General features: G+C 48.7%; 1 protein-coding gene across 3 annotated transcripts in view; it reads right to left on the bottom strand.

Moving 5' to 3' along the window:
* Nucleotides 1–25,269, bottom strand: part of LOC143829087 (DNA-binding protein SATB2-like) — a 190,061-nt gene extending 164,792 nt beyond the window's left edge. For 2 of the 3 annotated variants that reach the window (XM_077319394.1, XM_077319392.1), the window contains exons 1-2: nt 14,299–15,065; nt 13,011–13,238 (exon numbers count right to left, since the gene is read on the bottom strand). In XM_077319394.1, the coding sequence (XP_077175509.1) occupies nt 13,011–13,179 (169 nt within the window). In that variant the 5' untranslated portion in view covers nt 13,180–13,238; nt 14,299–15,065. Of the gene's footprint in view, nt 1–13,010; nt 13,239–14,298; nt 15,066–25,180 lie in introns of those variants that run through there. The other variant, XM_077319393.1, reaches the window with a different exon arrangement.
* Between the last annotated feature and the right edge of the window lie 437 nt (nt 25,270–25,706).

The raw sequence follows: 25,706 nt of genomic DNA, 5'->3' as shown, positions 1-25,706 counted from the left end.
AGACAAACATAGCATTTTAAAAGTTTGGTGAAGTTTCCAAAAATCTGTACGAGAATCACAACCCACAATGGGGAGTTGCCAGAAAAAATATTGCCCCAAACTTTTCCTAACCTGCTAAATTCTGCTGATTATGAAACCTTTCTGAGGTTCACACTGCAGCACAGGTACCTTTAGAAATTCACAACATGGAACTAATCCGTGCCACTGGCCCATTTCTGACACATTAACATTACAAGCGCTTGGGAAGAAATTAAGTGGGTCAAGAGTCTAAGAAATTCTTCAAAGAACAACCAAATTGTTGTATATGCCTCAGAGTTTCAAACTTAAAAGAAAGCCTTTTCTAAAGATGTTTTCTATCCATGCTAGAGAAAGAAAGCAATAATACAAAGCAAAGGGAGTAAGGGGACCAAGGGGTGCAGCCAATGGCTGTACATCAAGTCCCAAACTACAGGAGATGCTGTTCCTCCACCTCCTTTTTAACTGGAATCAACTGGTGCCCAAACCAGCCATAAAAATTATCTGAAGAAAGGAGGGGAATGGGATCAGCAAGTAAGTTGCACACAGTGAAAGAATGGAGCGTGCACAGACCCTTGTAACAACCTGTTTTGGTGTCTTATACCAAAATTTGGAGGGAGGAAACACAGAAATATGACTCTGGAATCCTCCATGCAAGTTTTGCACCCACAGCAGACTGGACTGGGGCCGAGCCAAGGGGAAAAGCAGCTATAAAAAGCCAAAGAAAACCAGAAGAAACAATACCCAGCAGGTAAATATCATTTAAGTAAAGAATTCATCCCAAATCCTTATCCTATGGAGTCATATGCATATTTCAACATGCTGGTACTAGATTCAGGTTTCATTTTACATTGAAAATGCTGAAATAGTTTTGTGTAAAATAACTAATTGATTTTATTTTATTATAAACATAAATTAGTTATTTTACATACAAAAAGCAATTTCATCGTTTTCAATGTAATATGTTTTTAGCCACCACAACCTGGATACTTGAGAAGATCATTCTATCTATTACATGCTTACCCTGCCATTCTTCAAAGAAGCTCAGGAAGTTTCGCCACTGAAGGTAATATTTAATGCTTTAGGAAAAGCATCTGCCTTTCAGGCTACCTGGATTTATTTATTTTATTTAAGCCCCACCCAACTGGGGCCCAAAGCAGCTTATGTTGTTCTCTTCTCCTCCGCCATTTTATCCCCCAACTCGCTGAGGCAGTTTAGGTGAGAGTATGTGAATGGCCTAAGCTTCCATGTACGTGAATGGCCTAAGCTTCCATGACAGAGTGGAGATTCAAACACAGGATTCCCAGATCCTAGTCCAACATTGTAACCACTACATCTCACTTGTCAGTCTATAGTAGATAAGAGATTCTGCTCCACAGAGATTCTACTTCACTATCCTTTTGACTCCAAAGCACAAAGTCACAGAGCTCACAATTTTTAAAGAGAATCCATTGTTTTCAACAAAAGGTAGCCTATACATTGTGATTAGTATTGTTTTCCTTTGCTGTTACAATTTCCTAGGAAGAAATGAATAGACCCAAGACCTACAAGTGCATCAAAGGCAAAATAGGATCCTGGAAAAGGTATATTAAAAATAAGATATATCTTTTTATAATGTAAGTAGTTCATTTTTTTTTTTTTACAAATAGCCCATATCAGTATATGATAAGAACTAATGTAAAATATTTCACTTCACCGGGGCAACACCATTGAGAATTTATAATAGTATAAGACGTAAATGGTGTCACCTTTTTAAAAGCACAGCCTACAAGACAGAGAATTCAGAAGAACTCCCTGGGCAGCTATGATTTTTTAAAATGCCAATTTCTATGCCAAATTCCACCCACAATTAATTTTAATGATCACATTGCAGTCTTAAAATGTAGAACTACAGACCCTGTACTAGCTTGTGAAGATGTCATATGTAAACTTTAAAGTTTAAAAAAATCAGAAGAAAATTAATGAAGGTTCTGTTAATGTATTATGAGTATACAAAATCATGCTGAAATTAAATTAAAATGCAGTACTTTTATACCCAATTTGGAAAGACTTGACTATATGAAAGACTATTAGTGTGACATTATTATACAGTCATTCTACAATTTAGTGATTCCGTTAATAATAATTTGGTAGCCTGATAAGTATCTGTTAATATCCAACAGTATCTGACCTTGCATAAATATAATGGAAGACCCCAGAATTGGTGGCATCCTGCCTTTTTAAAATATATTATGGTGTGATCATATCAACACAATCACAAATTTCATTTAGGAACTGGAACCCCTTGCCGTACACTGTAACCACATTTGAAAACTAGCTTGGATGTTATTGTTTCCATTTCAGTTTTTTTTAATTAAACTGTTTATCTCTGAAGTTACTGATAAAACCAAGAAGAACTGACCATTATAACATCTGTAAAAAAAATTATTACAATTTTAATTGTTCCAGAAGGGCTAACTGACATTAGTTTTGCAACCCTTTGTTTCAGTGCTACTAAATGATGCTTTATAGTTGACCAGCTCTAATCCCTTGGAATAATGTGCACTGTAAGAGGGACCCTAGTGAAGACACAAAGGTCATTAGAAGGAAATGCAGGTGGATGGATGGGTGGGGTGGAATCTTTAGGAGACCACCAACATGCTATTGGTGCTCCCAGTATAACTTTGCCTGAGCACCTGAGATGCTGTGCCACTTCTTCTGAACCTTCCTGAGTCACACTGCTGCCAAAGAATGGTCCTAGAGTGAACTGTGTTGCTATATCCCCTTTCCCCACTATTCTACCACTTTTCCTATACTCCACTGTTTCCAAGTACAATTCAGCTGTAGACACAAGAACCGGGATACATCAGCATAGACATCACAAAACTTTTCAGCTGTTTCCCCAGGTGGCATCAAAACAAAGCTGGCTGCTACTGACCAACTCTTAGTTTTGCCATGGGTGGGCTGACAATTGCTGACGAACAAAATAATACTATTCTTGTACTATATTTTATAGATATTAAAGTTGGGTCCAAACTTTATGGTCATTGGATTTGGTATCTAAGGGAGAGTGAGCCGAGGAGTGGAAAGCCACTTCTGGATAGACCCATTGACAATAATCTTCATAAGTTTTGAAAAACTGCTTTGTTTCTGCTGCAAACTGAACAAACAGCGGAGGTACATATAACAGGACTCAAAAGGTTCACATACAGCATGTGCCAGGGGGCTGTCTATTTTCCTACTCAACACTTTGCTCACAAGGTATTTTGATTTTAAACGCACAAGCAAAATCCCCAGCACAACCCAAGGTTACCAATTTTGGTTTTGAACTAAAAGCAAACGGCCTGAAACATGGGGCTACATGTTCCCATGCCTAATGTTAAAAGGAGTAGGGGGGAAAGAAAGCATTTTTCTGAAGTCTTCATTTCAGACAGTCAATAAGATGCAGTCCTGCACAGTGCCAGCAACACAAGTACGTTCCTGTCTTCCTATTCTCACTCTTCCAGGAACATATAAGTTACTGCGGCTGGGAAAGCCTCCACTACTTGCCTATCATGCAATGAGTTAAGGGTCACCATTTTCTCAAACTGAAAAGTCGATGCCGGAAGCAAAATTAGCACATCCGCCATATGGTACAGTTCTTAGATCAATGTGTCTGGGGTTTCCAGCTTATCTGAGGCTTTACTTGTGACCTCAATAGCCAATTCAGCCATCATGTGCACGAAAGACTTTTGAAAAACAACTAGGGGAGTAACTTTTATCAGTAGAGGGGATGGCTCTTACTCTTAATGGAAAAGGTGGTAAAGCAGCCCTCTGTGTGCTCTACCAGAGATGTCTTCCTCCCGCTCCATAGGAAATATTTCAATGTGCAGAATTTATATCACTGTGCTAAACAAAGAACTGGGTCCATGTCAATATTCAACTACTGCTTTTACGTTTGCATTGTACAACTGTGGTGATGAGGGAGACACAGTTATGCATCAGTCCAAACAGCATAAGACGAACACGCTCAAAACAATGAGAAGGAAGCCGGTTCCACCTTCACCAACACTGATGTTCTCTTCAGTGTACAAAGAAGCACATCACCAATGTCTCCCATGACAGTATAATGAATTATATCATCTCACTAAAACTATATATATATAAACCCAAATAGCTGGTTGCAGCATTAATGTCTTAATAACAACAGTTACTAAAAAAACTATCCATATCTGCAAAGCTATTTTCGCCTAGTTTTTACCATAAATACGAATTTTCGATAACAAGATGAAGTAAACTAAAAACTACTTCCATTACTCTGCATTTTCTCAAAGTCTAAAAATTGGTAGAGTATGTGACAGGTCCATCTCATTTTTCTTAATGATGTTTTTATTATTCTTTCACCCAATTAAAACAGAAATGGATATTGCATCTTCTGACTGTATAATTGTTATTGTAATCTGTTTTCGATCACTGCTTGGGAAATTGGTCCAAAACAACATAAACTATCCACAGCCTCAAAATACAAGTCATTTTCTTTTACTACGACACTTAAGGAAACATCTATCATGCTGCTCTGCAAGCATGTGAGTATTATGGCAAAAAAGTTATTTGTAAGTTAGAAAAAGACATTATGAAAGGCACCTTTTACTGCAAAGTAACACATAACTCATAACAGAGAATTTTATTCCTTAATAGCCAATAAAATACAAAATATCAAATCTAAGAAATATGCATATCCAGCTCGAACATAAATAATGCAAATGAACAATCTAAAATATGAGCATATTTCTTTAAAAATATATAGGTTATTCAAAGGGCACAGATCATTTTTAGTATAACTCCATCAGCACTATTTATCTTTGTAAAAAAAAAATCCTAAACATTACATCATCGCAGCTCTGAACACAATAGGTTAGATCCAAAGCCATCCTCCACTAGCAGAAGAGTGAGGGATAATTTTATACCAACCCCCCTCCCCCCGGCCAACTGCAGATCCCCATGCCAACCCCCAATATGCTCATGAGGGTTCTCCAGCCCTTGGAGCAGCATTCTAGTGAGCAGAGTGAGCTGTGCCATCCAACCTATTGGTGTTTCAGTTTGAATGGCCATGAATATACACCAGTAAGTCTCTCATTAATAGCTGCTGGATAAGTGTTGTTCAGATCAAGAGAATTGCTATGGGCCATAGCCACTGTTTTTCTGGCCTACATTATGATGCCAATGGAAGCGATTGCCCAACAAAAGTTGGGACAGCTCACTAGTGTGAACTAGTCAAAAATTACAGGATATAGAGTTCTCTTGTACATTCTCTAACAAAAATAATCTTTTGTTCATATACAAAGGGAATCAAATCATATACACTATAATCTTATTACTCTTAGATGTTAAAATGGGTACCCTTGACCACAGCTTCAGTAACACTTAATGAAAGGCCTGAACTGTGTTAAGAAAAAAAACACAATCCATCTGTGGGCAACAATATTCCTATCACTACTGCACATATACAGAATTATTAATTTCTCACAGTACAGCATGGTATAAATCTCAGAACATGAAACCTTGCCTGATCCCACCTTCACAGAGGCAGAACAATCCTACCTACATTAAATACCGCTAATCTTCACTTCACACAATAAAACCACAAATCCTTTCCTGCATTGTTTGAGATGAACCTTATAACATGCAAGATGACTAAATATATCTGCTTCATTCACCACATGAACACTCTGCAAGAAGCCATAACTTATTTCTGCAGCAAATGTGTCATTTTTTAAAAAGACACACACATAAAACATGTGGAGATGCCTAGCACTTTACAGGTTAACTGTGAAAACATTCTGTAAACAGTAATTTCTATAATGAAACAACGTTAAAATGCTGAGGTCTTTGCTTGTCGATTTTCACAGATTTTTCACTGAAGTTTTCACACTGCCATAAGACTCAGAGGTAAAGGAGAACCTCTAGTTTTTTCAGTCTTATTCCCATACTAAATACTTTTTAAAAATTGCAGCTTTATTTACAAAATAGTTTTATTTGGTACACAGATAGGCCTATTATGCACGGAGTGGAAGGTCCGCATTCGGGATGGAATGGCGGTGGCTAAAATCACCAATTATGCACGCTGCAGGCAGCAACCGAGCGCAGAGTCAATGTATGCCACCGAAAAAGCTGGGCTACCAGGGCACAACCAGAAGTGGCTCCAGATTGGCTGTGTGCATGATTGGCTGCTCTGGGTTTTGCCGCCGTTGCGTTCCATCCCGTGCGTAAGCGGTATGCTTCGCTTTTTCCTCCTCCGCGTTCTTCATGCCGCCGTTTCAGCAGCAGTGCATAATAGGCCATAGAGATGACCTCTTACTATTGGGCTGACTTGATGAGAAACTCACATTGGCTTGTGGCATTTACAGACACACACACACACACACAAACAGTGACAGTAACAAAAAGGTAGGGCAATCCAATGCAGGTCAGATACATCTAAATATTATTGAACTCTAAATAATTAAGCACATTGTTGAGTATTTAATGGCCCTGATTTCAATGAAGTTAGGCACGCTTCAGTTGCTCTAGAATATGTGCAGAGCTCCAACCTGCTTTATGATTCTCAGTTTTTCCAGAAATCATCTTGGAAGGAAAATAGCGTGAAAAAAATAGTTTTAACATGTCTGAATGAATCAGATTATACAAAGGCTCAAATTAGCCCTCATTTGTTAATCTCAGCAAATATTTTTTTTAAGAAACTTATCTAATAGATAATTACAACAAGAAAGGGCAGTGTTTTACATGTTATAGTAATTATGGGAAACACCATGCAACTCTGAGCCAGCCAACCTTTCTAGATACCTCTATGCTTCATACATTTACTGCAGAGCACACCAGCGCAACATGATAGTCTTCCACAACAATTGTAGCATGAAACACTGCCTTAAGTCAGATGTGAGAGGAACTGGAGTAAGATGTTTGGAATACACAGCAAGACATCCTCACATTTATTCAGGATTGCCATGTTTTCCACAGTTACCACTGCAGTGGTTCCAAAATTAAAAGAATATTGTAAGAATTGATAATAGTAAGGTGATTCACCTCATACAAGGCCTCCAAGAAATAGTTACTGTGAATACTTGGAAAAAATGTCAGAGTAGAAGATGTCGCTGTGGATCTTCTTTTTTCAGCCCCCAAATCAATTGCAACTCATTCTTACAGAGACACAAGATAAATGTTTAGCTCTCTGTGATGAGCGCTTAGCTTAAATATGGTGGGAAAGTTCAGCATGGCAAGAGATAATTAAGTATACTTCTCTGAAATCATCAGCTCCTCAAATGTTTGTCAGTTGTGGCTTTAGCTCTTAAAACAGTTTCACATAGAATGCCTTGATACAAAAGTGCATCTGTTTCCGTAGAGTTTATACAGTAGGAACCAATTAACATAAGATTGATTCATCATTTATCCTCGAAAAAGAGTTATATTTTAAGTTCGGAGCTACTATTTGCTGTTGCCGAGAAAGTACTTTCCCTTTTAGACAGCATTATCAATTCTTTCTCTATCACTCTCACACACCCACACAGAGACGCTGCATCTACTAAACACTGCCTTGAGTTGTAAAACACCTTCAGGAAGTCAATCAGTATCTTGGTGCTGCTCAAAGATATGTCTCTAAACTTGAAATGCTATTAACTAATGCCAAATACAGAAAATAAACCCCTATCTTCTGAGAAGCTACAGGATTAAACTGCCTGGTGTCTTGAAGTACTATGCCCCCCCCCCATTTTAAATTCAAAATTATTGCCAAAGACAACACTGGGATATGAGAAAATGCACTGTTCCAGTAATGAAACATTATTGCAAGTTCTTGCATTCATGTTAAAGAGATGCAACATTTAAAAACAAAAGCAAGGCCTCATTCTCCATATACCAACTTTTTCTCCATCTGGAATGCTTTGGAGGAAAAAAACCTGTAGATTAGTTCAGAATTTTATCACCATACATTCTACAGTGGCCCTTTTCCTGTCACTGAAGTCCTATGTTCACACATACAGAACTGTCAAACTTTGCAATATTTCTTTTTCCTCCAGCACCTAAAGTCATTAATGATGAAATTGAAATTAGTATCTACAGTAATCATGCACGGCTATTAGGATGTCTTCCACTGTTACTGGAATGGATCGTTGCATTATATTTCCTTTATGGTATGGACAGAAAGGTGACATTTATTATAAGCACCTAATAAACTACTGTGTTTTTTAAATTCTCTGAAATACATAGTTTGCTTAAGAGCATAGATCTCTTTTGTGCACTCCTCACAGCATTAATTCCTTCATTGTGTGCAATTTACTTGGGAAGAAGCCCCATTGATTTCAGAGAATCTAGCTTTCAAGTGTAAGGATTAGTCTGCACGCGCAAAAGGTATAGTGAGAAAAGCAGGAACTGCTACATTCACCAATCCAATACATTGTATTTGGACATGAATCCAAATTGTATTTTTATAGACACCATTTCCGAATATACAAACTTAGGGCTTTGTTCCGACGGGATATGAAAAATGTCATATATGAATGGCCAGTGCATTAAACAGGACATTTCAGTTAGCAGAACAGCAAGCGTGACTTTGTGGCTTGAACTAAATACCAACATCAATGCTTGCTTAGGCCTTACAAGCGTAAGATATCCCTCTAACACAACAGACTGCAAAAGTAGTACTGCAAGAACAGCTAGATTTGAGCCCAGTAGCACCATAAAGACCAACAAGGGTAGAGAGCTTATAGCCTGAAAATTTGTTGTCTTTCAAGCCAAGCTATTCTACCACAAACCAACTCGGCTATCCTCGGCTACTTGTCAACTTTTGCAAGAAAAGCCATCAATTGAAAGCAAATTGTGTTAACGGTTGTTACAAACAACATTCAATCAGCACCTCCTGTTTGCCTTTGATATACCCTACTGAATGCACCAAACAGAAGTAATGTTTTAGAAATATGTTAATAATAATAACGGGCAACAACATCCTCTCTTAGACCCTGCTCTGCCTACTACCAGTATGATTCAAGTGTTAACAGTGATATGCTAGGCCTTAAAGCAAAGCCTGTGATCCGACTCGGACGTAGCTAGTACTGAATTCAATGGGGCTCACTTCTGGGCAAACATGCGTATGACATGATTCTATACCCGACACCTTTTGCCAGACATTTAAAACTCAATTGACATTTGTCTGACATTTATACAATATACCTAGTTTGTGGGAAGGGGGATTGTTGATATAGTTCATTAAAGAATATGTACCAAAAAGTTGGTTTTCTAGTCCAACAGTAAAGTAAAACGGCATAAAATAGGTTTCTGTATATATACAGACCCCAGCAATCCTTCAATCAAACTCAAATATGCAGAATCTAGTAATATTAGGTGTATAGCTGAATCAGAAACAAGACCCTATAGGAAATGATTGGGCAAATGAAATATGACATGGTCTCCAACAGCCTGTGCCAGATTTGGGGATTGACCTGTGGAATTCACTTTACAGTTTAGAATGCATAAAAGGGCAAAAGGCAATTTGTTTGAAAATAACCTCCCCCAATTTCAACAGAGCCTGCTCCCACCAAGTAGTAAGATAAGGATCACAGCCTTAGATTATAAAACTGAACTGTGCTTGAATTCCTCAGATTCACGTTTTTCCATCTCTAAGAATTAACATAATGGTACGTGAAGCGCCATGATCACGGATACATTTTAATCAGGATTTTTACAAATTCCAGCTTTCTGGTCATTAATCACCCTTTTTCCAAGTCCTTATGGAGCGCATTACTAACTGAGGGAGGACGCCAATTCTGGTAAGTGAATGTTACCCAGCAGGGATATAAAGCTGTCAACACCACAGAACTCTTGCTTGCTCTAACCTCTCTCTCAGGCATCATATGCGTTTTAAAGAGATACTCGCCTTTTTCTCCAATAGACTTTCTATAAAAGCTGCCACTCATGAATATCGCAGCACTTCTGTTTTATTACATACACGTTTAAAACAGACCACTTAGATAACAACAGGTTTGTCCTGAGAAACTGCTGGAACACGCAAGGCAAAAAAACTTAACCCTCACAAGGGCAGCTTAACTGGCGTGTAAACAAGCACAAAATTGGAAAATCCCAAGGGGACAGAACTACTAGGCCACATGATCCATCTTAAACAAAAGTTTACATTTTCTACTGAAATCCAGAAAAGATTTTAACTCTAGAACACCCAATATACCAAAAGAATATCTTTCTGTAAATTGTTTTACAATACTTTTTTTTTAAAAAAGCATCTTGCAACAACATAGCCTTGAATTTTTCCGCTTGCTTAAAAAGTATCAGCGATGATAAGTACATACTGATATTTTAATTACTACTTTCTTAAAGGAAAGCTTAAGAATATATTCTAATCAAATACTGAGCATTAAAACTGAAAGTACTGGGAACCAATATTTTTAAAAGAAACATGTAAGAACTAAAGCTTTAGAGCCACCATATTTTAAAAGCTATTTAGAATCAAGTAACGTCTCTTTCAGACACACTATGTGAGAAAATTGTAGGCAGTCCTTTCAATATAGTTGCTATTTGTAAAACAATCCTTTACTGTAGTTAGAAAGCATACTGCTATTGCATTTTACAGGCCAGAGATTTGCGCATGTCACAACAGTTTCCTTTTGGGATGGATTTTCTCCTTCAATCTAATTAGATATCACTGTTCTAGTTACAAAAGGACAGAATTTTGTACCATTTCAAATTTGTCTTTGGAAATCACATACGCTTTCAATAAAAACACGTGTCATGATCTGAAGATAATACAAATGGCAAATAATTTGTTTATCAAAGTCTTTAGAAGGACAGTGGCCAAAAGCCTCTCACAGCTAATGTAATTATCCTAAAGGCTCTTCTAAAATAAAATAAATACAAAATAATGACATCTTTGCCTGAATAAAGCAATGTATTTTGCTACTACTTAACCAAACAGTGAGTATTGCTGATCTGAAAATAAGCTATGCCCTTTTTTCCGCCTCTCCTTCATACATCATGAACAGAAGCCAACAAACAAGAATCTGCCAACAAAACAAGGTTTGAAAAACCCTGCAGTATGACTTTGTTATTTGAATCAGTAATAGTAAATGAAAAGGTAACACTCTTATAACATGGCCTTGAGGAACTAAGGTTTTCACATACAGCTGAATTAAACTGGCCATTCTATTCCTCAGCTGATTCAATCTTTGCCACTGATACGATCAAAAGCCCTTAGGAACTTCTTATACAAAAGCACACTTGCAATTAGAACGCTTGTGTAAGCCAAAATTTTAGGATAAGCCTTCTGCAATTAAGTGTGCATTTAGCAAATTATTAGAGGACATTAAGATACATTTACAATCTTTTCCGAAAGGTAAAGGAGCTGAAACATTTCGAAACAATTCTGATCCGCTCTAAGATTAATTGTCGAGCATTCACAATCAACTGCAAACTTTTTAATTTAGTGCCCTTCTATGACAGTTATTATTTTCTAATATGAAGATTGAAGTGTTTAACTTCAAATTTTCTTTTTCCTTTTGTCCATAAGTGTACAACGGTAAGAGTTACCGAGGAAAAGATATGCATTCACAATTAAAGCTCTATGTTAAATATTCTTACCTAAAGCAATCTCAGAACACGGGGTGGGAGGGGGGTGTTCAGCTGCATGCTCTTGCCAATCTTCAGTAATTGCTAACTTGTCTAAGCAAAATGTGTTTAGCACTGTACTGTTAAAAACTAATGCAATGGCACTTTGCCACACTGTTCCACTTGCTCAAAAATCTACCTAAGGTATATTTTTGCTTCAGTGTTATGCAATAAGAATTCTGTTCATCAGTACGGGTGAGTTTGCTGCATGTTTTCAAAAACGGCCTACTTGCTAGTTTTGTTCTTTTTCTTTACCCCATTACAGCATTCAAGCAGTTTAAACACACTCTGAGGGAAAGGCTCTTCATGTGACAAAATAAATCAAGGTCTTTACGCGCCTTTGGTTCTGGGATGTTAAGAAAATCTTCTACTGAAGGCAATGGAAGTAAAACCACACCCGAGGACACAAAGCTCAAGAGTGCCAAGGAAGCAAGATAAAATAGTTATAACCTCCGTGAAGCAACTATTAGTACAAAAAAAAGTAATCCACTGTCACTACCGTTAAAAAGCAGCATGGTCTTTGGCTTCTTAAGGAGATACCTCTATAGCCATAATCTGCTGTATATATTTTCTTGAAGGTATTGTGCACAAATTACGACAAAACTTACAGTAAGCATGCTGGAGATCACCGTCCCTAAAAATTCATTTCTAATACCAAAATTTCAAGTATACACAGTAGCAGCAGCGAAGTTTCCCCTTTTTTGTCACAATGACTGATAGAACTACAGAGGAAAATGTTATTCCAGTTTTAAGACCATTCGTTTTGATAGGCTGAGAGTGGAACAATTTTGTACAGGATTGCACTATACAGCTCTACTGAAACACAGCGAACTTCAGGCTATTATAAAAACAAAAGATTTCAAATTAGCTGCCTTAAGTTTATATAAGGCACCTAGCAAAGATTTAAAATTCTAGGATAAGAATTAGGAGCCCTTTTAAAATACTAACTGCTTTATCACTTGGTCAGACACAGCCTTATTTAGAACGCATCGGAGACATGAAAACCCACAAAGTATTTGTTTAAAAAAACCTCCCAAGCCTTCTTGTTCACCTTTCTAAGAAAGAGGCAAATAAACGAGCAAATAAAAGCTTGCCAGGCCAGGCAAAGTGTGAAGTCAGCCAGCTAATACCTCTATATAGAATGGCAAAATGCCCAAAGGATGCCAGCCCTCTGTGTAAGCTGTTTTCCTCTCATGAGACTGTTTAGTTACTGATGAGAGGCCAACCAGGCATCAAAAGGCTACCTTGGATTTTCTTCCTGTAATCCTACACCAAGACACTCAAGCTTCACTAAGCTGAACCCTGACACCCTGTGCCATGAGACCTCCACTGCCAGTCTGCCATGTATACACTAGTTAGACTAGGTTTGTTACCTCCCAGTGATTTGGTGACAGAGCCGTTGGGCCTCCCTCGGGCTCCCACTGGGCTGCCATTCTGTTCCAGCCTGGCCACCTTCACCGGGGGAGGACCTTTGACTTCAGGGCTGCCACTCCCTCTGTCCGGGCTCTCCCTCAGACAGGGACTCTCACTTCTCCGGTCCATACTACTTGGAGTTGGAGACAGCGTTCCCACAGGAAGATCACAATAAAACGAGCAAGGACCTAAGGAGAGAAAGACGGAGAGAGAGGGAGAGAGGAAAACAAAATAGCATCACTTCTGAAACATCCAAACAAACCATTCCGAGCACCTCTACCTTTGTTCTTAGCAGGAATCACTGTGATCCACATCACATAAGAGAGCCCTCCAGAACACGCTTGGCTATTCCACCTGACTTAGTAGGCTGCCTACGATGCCCGGAGAGCCAGCAGCCAGCACAGAAAGCTTCGCTGAAGTTGATCGTTCATTGAGCTTCAGCTTTATAAGCCGAGCTATTACCGGAGCTCTTTATGCGCCTGGGCTTTCCGTCTTTGGGATAGAGAGGACGATTTAGAAAAGCCAGGGACTCAAGCAAACAAATCTATTGAGCAGCAAGCAGACAGCACTCAAGTGGCTAATGCATCTCAGATGGCACGTGAATAAAAACAGGGTTCCAGGCATGCACCTAGTCATGCATTTTAAAAGCGGCTCTGGGCTGCACGAGCTATGCCGGAACCGCAGGCCAAACTCACGCGCCAGCGAAGCCCATTTCAAGTGGCCACCCCAATTCCCAAGACTTAAAAAAGAAAGTAAATTCTCCCCAAAGCAACAGAAGTCAGCCAGCTCTGGAAACTGAACCGCTTCAAGGCTCATCTTGAATTTGTTATTTGCCCCCCCCCAAAAAAAAAACAGAAATCAAGTTCAGCTTAGCTCTGAAAACTTTCTCCTCCGCTCCTCCCAGCAGGACTTGCAAGTCCTAGTGCCAGGACTGATAGATCGGTTCAATATTTCCAGCCGAAACACTCTCTCTAGCAGCTTGCGTTTGCAAGCTTGACTACACAATATCGCAAAGCAAAAAGAGAGAGAGAGGAAATAGGGCTGGAGAGGTTTAGGAAACGAGCCACACAGAAACGATAATAGGAATTAATATGTAAAAGAATAATACTCCAACCAGACGCCCCTCAGATCCAATTATTATCTAGTTACCAGTCAACCTCTCTTTCCCACCCCTCCATTTTAGCTTCCTGACAGAAATCTTTGGAGAGCATCACCCTCGATTTCCATGGGCTCTCCTGGAGTACTTACTGCTTATAGTCTGTCCGTAACTTGGCTGAGCAGGGCTCTGTCCATGGATCAAAAGTAGAGAATCCAGGGTGGAAAGTTTTCTTGGTTCCTTCTTGAACCTTCCGATTTCTTCCTTGTCTTATTTTGTCTCCCCACCCCTCCCCCTTCTCTCCCAGTTCCTCCAAGTTTTGTGTTTTATTTTTTTTGGGGGGGTGGGGTTTTTAAAACGTCCTCTGGTTCAGGACGCCTCTCTCTGTCTCTCTTCTTGTTCCACAGCTCTCTTGAAAGTTGAGGGGGGGGAAAGCTTTTCCAAAAAAGGGCACCCGAGGTGGTGGAATGGGGGGGGAGGGATTGGGGGGGGAGAAAGGAGGAGGGGGCGAGAGGGGGAAAGGGGGGCTAGGGTTTCTCCCACCTTCCGCAAAAAAAGGGGGGGAAAGGACTCGAGAGAGGGGAGGGGGGAGAAGAAAAGGGGGTGGAGAGGCTGCCTCTAAAGGGGGCCGCTATCCGGAGCCCGGCGAAAGAAGCGGCAGCCGCAAGAGCCGGGCAGCAGCAGCAGCTGCTCCGCCGCCCGCCCGAGAGCCCAGCAGCGCCCGATGTGTCACTTCCAGTCCCTCCGCCTGCCAGGAGGCAGCAGCGGCAGCAGCAGCGCGGGATTCGCCAGAGAGGAGACAAATGGTTATTAGTTGCGTTGAGTCATCAGGCAAAGTGAGTCCTTTTCTGGGGTTGTCCTTCCTTCCTTCCTTCCCTCCCTCCCTGGCTGGCTTGGGGGGGATCTTTGTTGTTGCCGGTGGGTGGCGAGGATCTCCCCCCACCCACCCCACCCCTTTCTCCTCCCGGCTCCCGGAATCCAAGAGCACGACCGCTCCCTCCCCCCTCCTCCCCGGATCACACCCCCCCTCCCGCCCCCGACGCGGTATCCTCCGCTCCAGGGAGGGCAGGCGCCTCAGTGGCAATGGGGCTTTGGGGCAGCAGGGGGGGGCAGAGGGGGGCCGGCCCAATTGCTCCTGCTGCTGCTGGTGGTGCTCCAGCCGCCAGGCTCGGGAGGGAAGGAAGGAAGGAAGAGGCGCCCCACCACCCCGCAAGCGCAATCGATAGCTGGTCGATCGAGGGACCCGCGGCGGCTCAGCAGCGCGTCCAGACGATCAGGAAGCAAAGTTTGCAGCCAGGGGGAGGGGGAGGGAAGGAGAGGGGTTGGGAATGGGGGGCGGCGCACGCAGGCTCGGCTCTTCCTCCTCCCCGCGCGGGTAGCCCGCGGCGGCCGCCTCAAAACAAACGCACATGGCCCTGCCCCTCCCTTCTCCGAGGGGGCGGGGCGAGCGGCCCGCAGAGAGGCAGGCAGGCCCCGCCCCCACCGACCTTGAGGGAGGCGGGGCTTTCCCCCTCAGGCGCCTAACGGTCCGCGTGACACCCCTCTGAAAACCGCGGGGGGGGGGCGTTCTAGGATTGGGGGCCACTGTGGTGTGACGGGAGGAGTACGAGGGAACCGGCGTCGCCTCGCCCTTGTCGGGGGAGGGCAAAAAACAGCGGCGCGGCGGGCGGGAGTCGAAGCCGAAGTTGGGGCCGCCGTCCGCCGCTCCAAGCAACGGCCGCCAACGCCTCTGCCCCGCGCGCAACTTCGGGGGAGCGAAGCCCTCGCGCCCGGCCAGCGTTTGTGGTGGAGCGAGGAGGGATCCCGCCTCCCCGGAGCGCGCGGCATGCGGCGGCTCCCGCCTCGCGCGCCTGTCACTCAAGCGCGCCCTCGCGGCGACTCCTGGGGAGGGGGGAAAAAACAAGCTGCGCGTGCGCGCTTGCGAACGGAGGCGGCGGGCACAGTGGCCCGGACCCTTAGGAGCGTGAGCGTGTTTTGTTTTTTGACGGTGGCGCCGGAGGGTCAAAAACAAACACCTTGGTACCGTGGGGTGAGAGACACGTCTGTCTGCGTGTGGGATTTTTTTTTTTAATTATGACTAACGCTGCCTAAAGTCTGCTTAACGCTCACCAATATGCACGCTACCCAAGGAGAGGGGCCGAGCTCTCCACATTCCGCACACGTTGGACAATGCACTTCAGAAGTAGGTTGTCCTGCGATTTCACAGGGGGGAAACCCCGCTGCAGCGCGCACGGCAATTGCATTCTCCAGCGTGTGTGGGACGGGATAACCCCCTTTTTTTCCTGCAAAACCTAGGCCGTTGGGAGGCTCTCCCCGGCTCTCTTGAGCGATGCAGAACGACCATTAGGGCGAAGTCACAGGCGCACGCGAAAGGAGCTGCCCACAATGCCGCTTGAGCGGTCTCCCAGGCGCCGCTGCACTCCGACTTTGTACTCCGACGACCTTCCCGAGCCAGATCTCCCCCTCCTATGAAAAGGCAGCGCAGGCCTCTCGGAGGAGGAATGGTGGGAGCGAGTTGGAAACGCTGACCGAAAAAGAGGGCTGCAAGCAAAGGACCAAACCGCCCCCGCTTTCTCCGGCCCCGATTCCCGCAGCTGGCTCGCCTGGCCGGGGACGATGGCGCCGCTCCCTGCCGTGCTCGGGAGCCAGATCCCCTTCCTCTCACCAGCGCGCACGGCTCCGCACCCTCCTCTCCCATGCCACCGGCGCCCTCCTGCCCCCGCACGCTCCTCCCTCCAGTTCGGGTCCCCTCTTCGCCAGGCCTACGCTGCGCACCAAAGGTTGGCGCGCATCTGGACGTGGGCGTGGGGGGCGCAAAAGCCCGACTCCGAGACCTTGGCGAGCCCTCCTCCGCGGCCCAGTCGGAGGGCCCACGGTGGCGTCGCGGGGCTCGGCCGCTGCGGGAGCCTTTCCACGCAACGTCTCTCCATTTGCCGGCTGCTGGTCCTCCGGCTCCTTGGCCGCGCTCGGCCCGCGGAGGGTGCAGACATCGAGCCGTGCCCGAGCGCTTCCAGGCGCCCCGCAGGGTGATCAAGGATCCGTGCTGCCTCCCCCCGACCCGCAGCAACGCTGGGGCACAAGGCCAGGACGAGCTGGCTGAGCCGTCCGTAACAGGGCGGCCCTTGCAGAACTGCGAGCTGAAGGCGCTTCCGAGCGCGGCCAAGGACGACGGCAGAGGCTGCGCACTGAGAGAAGGGGCTGAGGCCGGCGGCTCGAGGGCCGGGTGCTCCCTCCCCCCCCCCCGACCTTTTCCGACAGAGGTGACAGGCAGGTTCCCCGGCCGGGCTCTTTCCACGGTGCCCGCCCCTCCCCCTGGCCAGGATCGGCCTCCTTTCGCCGCCCAGCTCGGGCCCAGCCCCGGCCGATGTCCTAGAGCTGGAATCTTTTATAAGGATTGGGGGGGGGGGGGTGCTGCAGGATCCAGCGGCTCCCCGGCTCACTTCGAATCGCGCCCCCGTTGCAATGCGGTCATCGAATTCGTTGGCGCCAGTTCCAAAATCCGGCGCGAGCCTGGCGCTTCGGCTGTCGCTTTGCAGCCCCGATCCGTCTAGCCAACGTCAGGTTTGGCGAAGGCCGTGGCTGTGCTCCCAGGAAACCACGCGCCCGGGCCCCGATCCGGTCTGGGCGAGGAGAGGGAGTTCCATTCCGCCGCGCAAAACTCTCCCGTGCCCGATCAACACCTAGCTTTGATTTGCGGGGTGTGTGTGTGGGGGGGGGGGTTCATTGTGTTCTGATAAATTACCCTAAAACGCTCAACACCAGAGGCGAAATAAACGGCCGCGACCGCCAGTTCCTAAAACACACGCAGATCCTACTCGTGCGCGTTAAAGCCAGTTTCTGCTTCGAATTACGTGGGGTTTCCTTGGCTGATATTCCGCGCCCCTTCCCCGTTAGTTCAAAGTCAGTGGCAATTTATATATATACACACTCATAAAATCAAATTCTGGTTCATTACTCTTTTAAAAACTTATTTTTCAGCATTTCGAAATCGAAACTACTTTGGATGGTTGCGAAAAGCTAAGGCAAGGGTTTGGGGTTTTTAGGGTGAATACACGGGCAGAGAGAGTTTTCTGTACATGTGAAAATCCTTTTTAAAGATCCCGAGGGTGGGAATCCGGCTCGCCTTTGAAGCGGTTCCCTTTCGCGATCGGTGCGGCAGGCCGAGCCTCGGGGGAGATTCCGAAGGCGAGGGCAGGGCAGATGCCCGCTCGGGGAAAGAAAGCTGCCCCGGGCTACCTTCCGCAGCTTTCTGGGCCTCCTTTGGCCGTCGGGGCCTTGCAGAGCGGCGACGGGTTCCCCCAGCAGCCACGACAGGGAGGCCGCCGGGCCCCTCCGGCCTTCGGGTTGGGACGCCGCAAAGGCGGACTTTCCTCCGGGTCGTCTGCCTGGGCTCCCACCCGTCGGGCCTGCCGGGCCGACCCAAGGAGAAGCACGCACAACGGGCAGGCTAGGCCGGCTCGGCGCCAAAGGAAGGAGAGGAACGCCGCGGTCCCGTGGAGGCTGCTCGGGCGCAAGGAACGGCGCCGAAGGCTGGGGCTCGGCCGTCGGGGCAGGGCGCCTCGCCGTCGAGGGCGCGCCAGGTGCAGCCACGTGAGCTTCCCTGGCGGGGGGCGGCGGGACAAAGGTGCCACCACCTCCTGGCACCTGCTCAGAAGTGGGGGGAAGGCCTGGGGGCGGGTGCCCGGCGAGGCACGGGGGAAGAGCGGCAGGGCGGGCCAGAGTGCGGCCCCCGCGGAGGGCCTCGAGGCCAGTGTTTCAGCGCGCCCACCGCCTTCCCCTGGCGGCTTCCCGGGGCTCCAAGGAAAGGCCGACGGGCCATAGCATGGCCTGGGCCTAGAGCGCCTCCCCGGCGAGGGGTGGGGGGCTAGGTTGGCAGGCCCCTCGGGGACTGCGGCCCGAGGGTCTGGACCTGGCCTGGCGTTCGCCAGCACGTTTGGAAGGGGGAACCCGACGAGTGGGGAGCAGGACCCGCTGAGCCTCCGCCAGGCGTCGGGCCCTCTCTGGAGGCGCGGAGGAGGGCGCCAGAAGTGCCGGCGCTGGGCCTTGAGGCCGAGAAGAGAAGCGTGAGCTTGGCCGGCCCGGCTTCCCTCGGCCCGGCGCCGCTCGGCCCCACTTCCGTAGGCAGCTCCCGGGCCCGATCCTGCTTTCTCACGCAGCCCCGCCGGCTCCGAAGTTCAGGGCGGCGGGGAAGGGGAAGGCGCGCCGAGTTCGCTTCGCCTTCGCGCAGCGCCATCGCGCGGTCTAGCCGGGGGAGGCGCAAAGCGCCTGTGCGCCGGAGCCCGGCCGCGCGAGAATCCCCGAGGCGATTTCGGTTTCGTGGGGAACCGAACCGCTTCCTCCCCTTCTCCGTGGCGGCAAACTGCAGGCATATCTCTAGGGGGATCCCGTGCAACGGCTCTTCCGTCCTTTGGGCGGGGCTGGGGCCGCATCTGGGGTAACTTGTCAGCTCCGACCTGATCCACGTGGACTTCCGGATTGAAGACAGGCTCCGGCCAATGGGCCCGGATTGGGACCTTCCTGCCCCCTCCCCTCTGGAGACCAAGCCTGTAGGTGCTTGCTCTTGAGTAGAACTGGCTTGGTCTTCCAGGTGCCCCTGGACTTAGCCCTCCTCCTGCTGCTTCAGACCAACACAGCAACCCACCCGGATCCATTCTTGGTTGCCTTCATGGTCCACCCGCCCCTCTCACTTGGACTCCAGGTAGACTGACACAGCATTCTCACAATGAACCAGGAGACGAGCCTTCAAGAACTTTCTTCTCTTCAAGTCTCAAGTGAATCCAGCTCAGCAAGAGTTGTACTCCTCAGATAGGACAGCTAAGGCTTCTAAAGCCACGCTCCCTCGACTCCGGTGCTGTGTAGAAGTAATACTGTCCTACCTCGCAGAGCTGTGGTTGGCGGGCCTGTACAGGCGCCAAGTATTCAGACTAATAGTCTTCCATCCAAGACAGAGGCATGTTTAATCTGAAGTAGCAGCACATTTCGCTGGAGGAAACCATACGGGATGGACCCAAGGGAAAACTGAGCAAGCCAGCATCAGAAGGCAGGGAAAGCCACTACCTTTACTCACAGGAAGGTTGGATTCAAGCAGGTATCCCTGTTGCAGCAGAACAAATCTGGAGTCCAGGAGCACCTTTCACAAACGCTCACCGATTGAATAAAACTTTGTTGGTCTTAAAGGTGCTCCTGGACTCTAAATTTGTTGGCAGGAAAGTGCTCTTCAAGTTGTAGCCTCCCTCCGTTCAGTTTGGTGGAGGTGCCGGCTTTTCAATTTTTTAAAGGGGAAGAGAACTTTGAAAAATGAAACCCCAAAAGCTCAGCAGCTGCTGTTGAGGCTCTTTCGGACCCCATCTCCCACAGCCAGTCATGCCCAGAGCAATAACGGCAGCTGGCACCCTTGAAATGGGTACAGTCTTCAAGGGACAGATTCAGGCTAACAGTTATCTATCCACCTAGCCAATACGCCCCATCCAGTCCTATCTGCACTCTACGCCACACGGCTCTGCCACAAATATATAACTTTGGCTTGCCGTTCTGCCACCTCGGCCAGGCACTTTCAGCCTTGGGCACCAAGTTGGAGCCTTCAGGAGCCCCCCCCCCCGCCCTCCATTCAGAATGGCCTCAAATGCCAAGCACTGGGTGACCTTGGGCTCGCCACAGTTCTGATAAAGCTGATCTGACCGAGCAGTGATATCAGGGCTCTCTGGGCCTCACCCACCTCACAGGGTGTCTGTTGTAGGGAGAGGAAAGGGAAGGAGATTGTAAGCCGCTTTGAGACTACTTCAGGTAGAGAAAAGCGGCATATAAGAACTAGCTCTTCTTCTATCAAGGCTGGCAAGAATACGTTGTTGGAATGCTTAAGAGCGGAAGTTTTTGTCTGAAGATGCATGAAGGAAAAGTCCCAGAACGGAATTGTGTTAATCTTCAAGGTGCCTCTAGACTCCAGACTGTAAGGGTGCTTGTAGGGCACTCGAAAAGTCACACACAAAAAAACCCGCTGGGTCCCTAAGGTGCTGTTGGGCGCTCTTGTAAGTTGGAAAGGAGCCCCTTTGACTCTGCCCCACCTTTGATTTGGGATTGCACCTCCAGGTTCCTTTCTGCCACAGCAGGCATTCCTGGGGCTAGCGCTTCCTTTGCAGCCCTTAACCAGATTACTTGGTAGCCGGCTGCTTTTACACAGGCGAAATCATGCCGCTTGGGTCCCTTTATGAGTGGGGCTTGTCATTTCACATGTTGAAATCCAGGTGCAAAGAACATTGGGAAGGCATTTGGTGTGTGTAAGTCCTAAATCTCATGACTACATCCCTAGTAATAGCGTCTAGGCTCACCGTCTGCTGCTAGAAGAGATTGATTGGTTTTCTGGATTGATTTTAGTGTAAGCCGCCTTGGGTGGCTTCCCTAGAAAGGTGGACTGGAAAAGGGAGGGGGTTCTGATTGGGATTAACTGGAGCCCCCCACTTCTGATCCAAACAGCCACCGGGCGAAATTGTGCCACGTGTCATAACAGAGGTCCCACCAGAACTGGAGATCAGATTCATTATTTTAAGGAGTGGCAGGGAGATACCTCGGGGAGGACATGTCCCTCCCTCAATTCGCTGGAAAGTGACATCTCCGAAGACGGCGCTCTCCGGCTGATTGGCTGTTGGCTTTTCGAAGTCCCAACTTTTCACGTTGCAATTTGCACTTCTCCCGCCGGTTTGTGGCGCGGATGGCATTGGGGAGAGGGAAACGGCCAGGCCCGCTTCAGGACCTGGTTGGGGAGAAAGGCGGCGGGCCGTTTTCACGGGCACACTAAAACACGCGGTTGGATCAGCTTCGCAACGGGATTGGGCTGCCTGAAAGGGCAAACCGCGGACGGAAACGGCGTTCTTTCGCACGTGCGAAATGGTAGGAAATCAACGAAAGCGACCGACTGTTCAAGCCAGCGGCTTTGGAACCCGGGTCCGAATCGGGTTTGTTCTACACGTGTTCAACATCTTGCACCCCTCCTCCCGCTCGTGGCTTTCGGAGAACGGCACCGGCTTCCAAAGATGCCGACCGGTCGGAAAAGAAATCGGGTCCCATAGAGGGCCCGAGCACCCCTTTATTCCCCCGCTTCCCCCTTGAGAAACCCTTTCCGAGACGGCAACTTGGGGGTCGATATTCGTCCAATGGCACCGCTAAGAACCCAAGGGATCCTCCCAACCCCTTCCTTTGCACAGAAAGCCGCCTGCCTTTCCGGGAAGCCCATGGTCCGGGAAGGGACTGCACCTTCCAGCCTGGAAATCAGAGAGGAAGGGAAGGCCGGGTTCCGCCGGAAGGCGATGGAAGTCCGCATTGGGGCGCTCTTCAATGGAAAGCGATAAAGTTCATCCGGCTCCTGTTATCATTACGGTTGTCACAGTAGGGTAGTTGCGTGGTCGAGGGTCTTCCCCAATTCGAGATCTAACCAGGTTCTTGGGAATTGCAGAAGTATCTTTGCACTATTCTTGCTGTTCCAAGCAATACCGTCTATTATTGGTATCATTGGTATTATATGCCTTTACCAATTTATTATTAATTGTCACTATTATTTTCTTCGTCGTCCATACAAGGCTACATTTTGTGTTGCATTTCAGTCCAGCGTTCATTCTGCACGGGCCGGCTAACTCACTTTCAGTGTGTTTCAACAGCTGGATTTTCCTGTGCGGACCAGGCCATGTGCTTCGCATTGCCCAAAGTGTGCAGAATGAGATGGTTCAGGCTACAAAAAACGGATCCGGAAAGAAGCGCCGCCGAACTGCATCCGTAGGCTACGGCAGGCTAAGGCGGAGGAGCGCTTTGAAAGCTTTGGGTCCATCGGAAAGAGACAGTTGCTTCTGCAGGCGGGGGGGGGGGGGGATTCTCCGCACCCCCTATTCTGTCCGGGGGGGGGGACTCCCTTCGCAGGCGGTCTCAGGCCATGACCAGCCGCCTGCCTTCGAGCTGAAGTGTGAGATCTGGCCAGGAGCCCCGGGGCCTGGCCCTCCCGGGGAATCATTTGGGACAGGGGTGGAGGTGGCTTCCCGGCCTTTCCTAGTGGAAAATCTCGGGTGTTTTCATTGCGGGCGGACGTTGATGAATGGCGGCCGATCCCATTTAGATTTTCTGGGTCTTTCCGGGTTAATTGATTTTGAAAGACTCGCCCTGACCAGCGGGCCGGGCCCGACTTCGTTGGCCCCGCGAGGCTTCTCACCACTTCCCGTTCCCCCCAAAACCCCCCTCCCGTCTTGTATTCGGGCCGAAAGGTGCGGCCGCCGCCTCTTTTGCTCGTCGGCTGGAAACGACGCCCCGATGGTTTGGCCAGGGTCTCCGCGGTGGCCTCTGAAGCGCCAGCTAAAGAACGGACCACCCCGCGCTCGGGCCTAATTCGATTCCAGGTCAATCCGCGTTCGGCAAGCAGGCTTCACTCAACGCTCCGGAGCCGCTCTCGGTCCCGTCACGTGATACACACCCCCGCCCTTGGCGGCGGCTTCTACGTGTGAAATTGACATCTCCCTGGCGCCCTCGCCTGCAAAGAGCGGGATCCCCGAGGCCAGAAGCCAAACGGAGGCCGTCCTGCAGGCTGGACTTTCTCTCTTTCTTCCATCCTTCCTTTCTCTCCCCTTCTCTTTCTTCCATCTTTCCTTCCTTCCTGATTTTGTTCTCACACCGCGATTGAACCGGATTCCGCACGGCTTTTCCCCGCCTCCGAAGCCTGGATGCGGACCGTGATTTCCGCCTGGGAAGTTCTGGATTTTTCTTTAGTTCCAGCAGGAGACGTGTCTGGTGTGGATTGTGGAAGGCTTTGGGGAGGCAGAAACACCCGCCTCCCCCCCCCCCCCGCTTTAAAAAAAAGCATTAAAATGCGCGGTTGGTTTGGATGATGGCTGTTATTTTGGCCTGCAGGGCGGGCAGAGGCGGAGAGCGAAACCTCCTGGGAAGCGCCTGGGAACAGCCAGCCCAGTTGGCTGAAGCGAAGGGGAATACACCCCGGGGGGAAGCCGGATCTGTGGCCGGGGGCCCCCCGTCCAGGCCGGGCCGGGTCCTTCCGTCACCCCTTGCGCTGGTCGGCTGCACGCGCCGTTTCAACCCCTGCAGGGCATCAACCCAAAATCTTTCCGCCTTCCCACTTCTGCCCCCGGGATTGCGGTCGAACCCGACTTCTCCTCCCTCCCCCGCAAAGCGGCGGCGAGAATCAGAAAATGAACCTGTCCAAGCGCCTTCAATGTGCCCCCCCCCCCCCGACGCCTCTCTTAATTCTCTCCCTCGAAGGCCCCTTCCCCCCCGGGGTTTGCCGCCCAGAGCTCCCCTCGAGTGCTTCGCTCCACCATCTCTTGCCACCAGGGAGGCCGGGAATTGGGAGGGAGGGAGGGCTTCTTACTGGATTGCATTTCGCAGCTGGCGTCTCGGGGCGCTGGACGGCATTCTGCGGGCCGCATCGCCGGGGGAGGGAGCCGAGCCGACGAAACGCCGCCGCCCCCCTCCAAAGAAAAGTCCCGCGAAGGGCCAAGAAGCCCGAGTTCAGGGAAGGGAGGGGGGAGAGCGGGACGGCAGCGTTTCCGCCGACGGCAAAGTTCCAGCAAGGCCACGAAGCCCCGGGGCGCATCGTCGCGAGTCCAGAGGGACCTGCTCGGTGTTGATTCTTTCCCCCCCCCCCCCACCTTCCTCTTCCCCTTCCCCTCCCCCATCTCTCCCCCCACCCCCCGCTTAGGGGAGCTTGAAGAAGATGCAAATATTCAGTTCCGCCAACGCTCATCAAGAATTTTCCCCTTCTAACCTGGGGGGGGGCAGATTTGGGGCTTCTGGGCCCGGGAAGTCCCACCCATTCCCAGTGCCGCCATGTAGACAAGGAATCATGCGCTGCCCCCCTTTCGCCCCCCCCTTTATTCCCCGCAGTCAGAGCCGTCGGGGAGCGTCGGATCTGCTGATCTGCTCCCGGGTGCCCCATGGGGCTCGCGGGGGAGGGGGGGAGCCGCCCCAGCCACTCGACCCGCTCCCCCCTTCCCCGGTGTCCCCCCTCCCCGGCGCCGCGCAGCTGAACTCCATTTGGGGGCTCACCGCAGCGGGCCTGCCTCAGCCGCCTGTTGATCCCGGGCTGCTCCGGAGCGAGGCGAGCTATTCCGGGTCTGGCATCTCGCTGGCCCGAGGCTGGCGACGCTGGGTGTGGACGGCGAGTGTGTGGCGTGCGCCGGGAGGCGAGGAGCCCTTCGCTCGCTCCCCCACCCTCCCCACCCCCCGCGACGCAATTATAATGCCTTTTAATGCCACTCAGCTCCACGGACCAACCCCCCACCCCACCTCGATTGCCTCTGATTGAAGAAAGAGGCGTGATCGACAGGTGAGAGCCGCGGCCCGGGGAAGCCGGAACGCGGCGGCGACTTGAGCCGACCCGTGGGCTCCCGTCTTTTTTATGGGGAGGGACGCGGCACGAGACTTTCTCCCATGGAGCACGAGGCCCGGCTGCTTTGGCTGGAGCCGCGCGCCCAAGAATGGCCCGGAGCACCAGCCCCGCTGCCTGCTGAGTCCAGCGACTTTGCCATCGCTGGACCCCGGTGGTAGCGTCAGCCTGCTAGTCCTCGCGAAA

This window comes from Paroedura picta, chromosome 2, assembly GCF_049243985.1.
Source record: "Paroedura picta isolate Pp20150507F chromosome 2, Ppicta_v3.0, whole genome shotgun sequence".
NCBI classification, from domain to species: Eukaryota; Metazoa; Chordata; class Lepidosauria; order Squamata; family Gekkonidae; genus Paroedura; species Paroedura picta.
The sequence above is the reverse complement of the archived record's forward strand: the minus strand, read 5'-3'. Positions and strand labels throughout refer to the sequence as shown.